Raw genomic sequence first — 5,578 nt, 5'->3', positions numbered from 1 at the left:
CCTCTTCGTCTCCTCTTCGGACTTCTGGAAGCTTCGTGGCAAAATAGGACCCTGGGCGTTGATTTCGTCCAATTCCGAGAATATTTCGTTACTAGGATTTCTGAAACCAAAAACAGCAGAAACAAAGAATCGGCACTTCGGCATCTTGTTAATAGGTTAGTTCTAGAAAATGCACGAATATGACATAAAGTGTGCATAAAACATGTAGATAACATCAATAATGTGGCATGGAACATAAGAAATTATCGATACGTCGGAGACGTATCACGCACTACACTCCTTCACCAACAACCTTCACGTGGCCTTCATCTCCTACTGGTTCGATAACCTTGGTTTCTTACTGAGGGAAAACTTGTTGCTGTACACATCTCACCTTCCTCTTGGGGTTCCCAACGGACGTGTGCTTCACGCGTTATCAAGCTCTTTTTCTGGCGCCGTTGCTGGGGAATATATTTATTAGTACACAAACTGCTTTTAACAAATCTGTTGAAGAAAAGCTTGGTAAAATTGATGTTCTTGCTTCTAAGGTTGATAGTCTTGCTGATGAAGATAAATATATTAACGCGTGAAAAAGAGCTTGATAAACATTACTAGCTCTTTTTAAAATTGAAAGTTATGCCTAATGAAGATAAATATATTAAGTCATTTGATACAGCAAACGCTATACAAGTTCGAATTAATGACAATATTAGAATGACGGCTGAATTGCATGCTAGGTGGGAAAGAGAAGAAAAACTTGCTAAAGAGAATAATGTAGTTAAAGTTTGGACTATTACCACCACTAGTAATGTTGATGCTTCACATGTTGCTAAACCTCCTACTATCAATGGTAAAATAATAGGTGTTGGCAATGTTTCTACTCCTAATACAAAGCGTGCACAATTGCCTGAAACTGCTGAAACTGTTTGTGATAGAAGTGCTGAAATTTTTCAGAACATTGGGGACAATGATCCCATTGCTTTAGATCATAATGGTTTCGATTTTGATAATTGTCATATCTCTGAAGTTATTAAGTTCTTGCAAAAACTTGCTAGAAGTCCTAATGCTAGTGCTATAAATTTGTCCTTTACAAAACATATTACAAATGCTCTCATTAAAGCTAGAGAAGAGAAATTAAAACTTGAAACTTCTATTCCTAGGAAGTTGGAAGATGGTTGGGAGCCCATCATTAAAATAAAGGTCAATGATTTTGATTGTAATGCTTTATGTGATCTTGGTGCAAGTATTTCTGTTATGCCTAAGAAACTCTATGATATGCTTGACTTGCCACCATAGAAATATTGTTATTTGGATGTTAATCTCGCTGATAATTGTATAAAGAAACCTTTGGGGAGGATTGATAATGTTCACATTACGGTTAACAATAACCTTATCCCCGTTGATTTTGTTGTCTTGGATATTGAATGCAATGCATCTTGTCCTATTATTTTGGAAAGACCCTTTCTTCGAACTGTTGGCGCTATTATTGATATGAAGGAATGGAATATTAAGTATCAATTCCCTCTTAAGAAAGTTATGGAACACTTCCCTAGAAAAAGAATGAAGTTGCCTTTTGATTCTATTATTAGAACAAATTATGATGTTGATGCTTCTTCTCTTGATAATACTTGATTTACACTTTCTGCGCCTAGCTGAAAGGCGTTAAAGAAAAGCGCTTATGGGAGACAACCCATTATTTTACTTCTGCAATTTTTGTTTTATATTTGTGTCTTGGAAGTTGTTACTACTGTAGCAACCTCTCCTTATCTTTATTTTATTGCATTGGTGTGCCAAGTAAAGTCTTTGATAGTAAGGTTGATACTAGATTTGGATTTCTGCGCAGAAACAGATTTCTTGCTGTCACGAATTTGAGTAGATCTCTCTGTATGAAACTCAGAAAAATCTGCGAAAAATCATGAGTAATCCTCAGATACGTACGCAACTTTCATTCAATTTGAGCTTCTTCATCTGAGCAAGTTAAGTGCCTCTAAAAAATTCGTCTTTACGGACTGTTCTGTTTTGATAGATTCTGCCTTTTATTTCACATTGCCTCTTTTACTGTGTTGAATGGATTTCTTTGCTCCATTAACTTTCAGTAGCTTTGGGCAATGTCCAGAAGTGTTAGAAATGATTGTGTCCTCTCTGAACATGTGAATTTTTGATTATGCACTAATCCTCTAATGAGATTGTTTTGAGTTTGGTGTGGAGGAAGTTTTCAAGGGTCAAGAGAGGAGGATGATATAATATGATCAAGAAGAGTGAAAAGTGTAAGCTTGGGGATGCCCCCGTGGTTCATCCCTGCATATTTCAAGAAGACTCAAGCATCTAAGCTTGGGGATGCCCAAGGCATCCCCTTCTTCATCGACAACTTATCAGGTCACCTCTAGTGAAACTATATTTTTATTCTGTCACATTTTCTGTGCTCGTATTCAAGGGGCATGAGATTTTCAACTTATGATTTGTCAATCATATAACTTGGTCATATTTGCACGCACATTAACTTTAACTATTCAAGATGCTTATTATAGGGATAATGAGAGCTCAAAGCTAACGAGTACCATACTTTTTGGATGGTTTATAGAACATGTTAATGTTACTTCCTTCATAGAAGGGCCTTTCTTTTACTTTTATGTTGAGTCTTCATATTCTTGCTTTGTGCACCAATTAAGAGAGCATAGTTGTCATTCTGAGTATAATGTGCATAGTCCCAAGACTTATTGATTGATTCATGATTTTTCTATTGCTTAATCTTAAATTACTTGTATCAAGTCATCCTTTGAACTTTGAAGGTGTCCTAACATTTATGGTTAGCTATTCCATCAAGGACAAGCTAGGTACCACTTTGATATGTTTTCTCTATGCTCATAAACAAACAGTTGTTTTGAATGCACAATTATTCATGGTCCTTTGTTTGAGTTACTTCTCATGATATAACATAGTTGCTAAGTTCTATTGTTAGCATTATATCTATCATGCCGATGTTTAGAGTACTTTGATCCCAGCTTACAATGCTTTACAATAGTTTGATCAAGATTGTGTTGGCTTCATGTCACCTAAAAATTAATTTTGTTATCACTTACCTACTCAAGGATGAGCATGAGTTAAGTTTGGGGATGTTTGATACGTCTCAAATGTATCTATAATTTTTGATGCTCCATGCTTGTTTTACACCAATTTGTACATGATTTGTTTACACTTCGTTTCACTTTATACATTTTCTGGAACTAACCTATTGACAAGATGCCATAGTGTCAGTTCCATGTTTTCTACTGTTTTTGTATTTCAGAAAAGTTGTACAGGAAATATTCTCAGAATTGGACGAAATAAAAGCCGAAGTGCCTATTTTATCGAAACGAAGACGGAGTCTAGAGGAGAGTCGGAGAGGGCCTCACCAGCTGTAGGCGTGGGCCCCCTGGCCTCGCTTAGGGGTGGTGTGGGGCCACCGTCACCCCACCGACCTATCTCCTTCTCCTATTTATTCACGATCTTGGGAAAACCTAAACACCCGAGCCTCCATCCACAAAAAGTTCCGTTGCTGTCGCCATTGCAGAAAATCTCTTGGGTAGAGAAGGAGGGAAAGAAGTGGAAGAGGAGGTGGGGAGAAGGTGGAGGAGAGAAAGAGGAGACGAGGAGGGATAAAGTGGAGAAGCTGGAGAGAGCGAATTTTTTGAATTTTTTCATCAAAAATCTAAAACCTGAAAAAACTCTGTTTTACTTTTTAATTTTTTGGAATCTAAAAAATATCTAACACAGAGGGAATTGAAATCGGATGTAAAGTTTTGCGTAGATACATTTTCATATAATAAAGATTATCACCGGAGGTCCTATGCGACCAGAAATTCCGTTTTACCGAGACATGACCCCATTTTGCATAATATATCAAAATTAACTGTTTGTTAAGTTTCCTTAAAACTAGATGACATAACACTTGGCCATCTCAAAGAATTTTATTTTTTGAATTTTCTATGATTTTATTTGAAAACTGAAATTACTAGGAGGGTGCCCAAAATAGGGCACGCTACCACTAAGTTGATAGAGCAGTGTGCCAAAAATAAGGCACGCGGCTAGTATTTTTCCTGATTCGTGCATGTCAGCCTAATATATTGGCAACAGGCGGACAAAGGTACACGCGACTGGTATGGAGATAGCAGTCGCGTGCCCCGTGAGAACGACTGCGGGTACTTTATGGACCTGAGTACAGCCAGGTCCCACATACTAGTCGCGTGCGCTACCCTCCGTTACGCTTCCATTACACGTGAACCAGTCGCGTGCTTACTTTTGGTATGCAACTACTAATACCAGTCGCGTGCATTTTGATGGGTGCGCTGCCAATGAGCGTTCCTCTATAGCGTTTTCCCTACTAGTGTGTTAATTAGATTTCTACCTTACACAACAGAAGTAATCCAAATAGTATTGCATTCAATTGAAGGAGATATATATTGGAAGCCTCTCTTGCCCTTCTTGCTAAATACAACCTTTAACATGAACTAGAAATAAAATGACAATACGATAAAACTAAACAAATACGATAATGCTAGCATGCTCGTATACATATGAGCTCAACATCTTATTCACTCCATTTCTTGAGGAAACTTAATCGCGCTTAGACCATGGAATTATTCTTCTTATTCATGACCTCCTGAATAATAGGCCCGACAACTTCAAACTTCATTGGTTTGGGCAGAAATATATCAGCACCAGCGCTCATGAATGATTGTTCGAGATCATAACCGGCTGATACTCCAACAATCTTCACATGACATTCTCCCAAAGCACGGATCTTCTCAATGGCCTGCCAAATAAGGAAAAATGTACATTCAAGCAAACTATAAAGTAAAAAAAAAAATATCTATTTAGGAAACATGAAAAAAATGAAAAATTAATTGTAATACCTCAGGACCGGACATTACTGTCATTTCCTTGTCACAAAATATAATGTCAAACTTCTTTCCCTCGAGAAACAGTTGCACAGCTTCGTTCCCATTTTCAGCCACAGTAATCTCACAGTGGAACTTCCGCAGGATGGTGGAGAGAATAAATGCATGAACAGGCGTATCCTCCACAATAAGGGCCTTCACGGGGGATCCTTGGACGGTGGAAGTCGTCATTAGCTAAGCAAACTGCAAATAGAATACATATGTTTATTATTTCTAATCCACGCAATACGTGTAAAGCGATTCTTCTAAGGTATTCTTAATAACAAAAATAAAAAAACAATTAAAACCAAAATGTTGTATATATAAATAGTTGCAAAATCATTAGAAATAATCTGGAAGTTAGGTATTTGCTTGAAGTACATGCCAGCTGATGGAAATATATGCTAAATCTAGCAGTAAGTTCAACTCATCAAATGTTTCTATTGCGAGACGTGTGCGCACTTTATTAATACTCATGAGGGAAAGATGGAAAAACTAGATTTGCATTTAAGAGGATTACAGGAACATCACAAAATGATGAAATAGAACAAGCAAATCTTGTGCTACATATGGATATATTTTTCATGCGTTGTTCTACAATAGGTAGAATCAAAAACCTTTTAAGGATGACCTTAGCATAAAAACAAACATGAAAAAACACAACATGTACATATAGATGCATA

The 5,578-nt window shown here is 37.1% G+C and overlaps 1 protein-coding gene across 1 annotated transcript; it reads right to left on the bottom strand.

Annotated features, from left to right (window-relative positions):
• Nucleotides 1-4,582: 4,582 nt before the first annotated feature.
• LOC127328209 (two-component response regulator ORR42-like) lies at nucleotides 4,583-5,087 on the bottom strand. Its single transcript, XM_051354825.1, has 2 exons — nucleotides 4,872-5,087; nucleotides 4,583-4,771 (listed from the first exon to the last, which is right to left on the bottom strand). Exons 1-2 carry the CDS (start codon nucleotides 5,085-5,087, stop codon nucleotides 4,583-4,585), a joined length of 405 nt encoding a protein of 134 aa, XP_051210785.1.
• Between the last annotated feature and the right edge of the window lie 491 nt (nucleotides 5,088-5,578).

The sequence above is a fragment of the Lolium perenne genome, chromosome 2 (assembly GCF_019359855.2).
Source record: "Lolium perenne isolate Kyuss_39 chromosome 2, Kyuss_2.0, whole genome shotgun sequence".
Classification (NCBI taxonomy): domain Eukaryota; kingdom Viridiplantae; phylum Streptophyta; class Magnoliopsida; order Poales; family Poaceae; genus Lolium; species Lolium perenne.
Note: the sequence above shows the minus strand (reverse complement) of the source record. Positions and strands in the feature narration are given on the sequence as shown.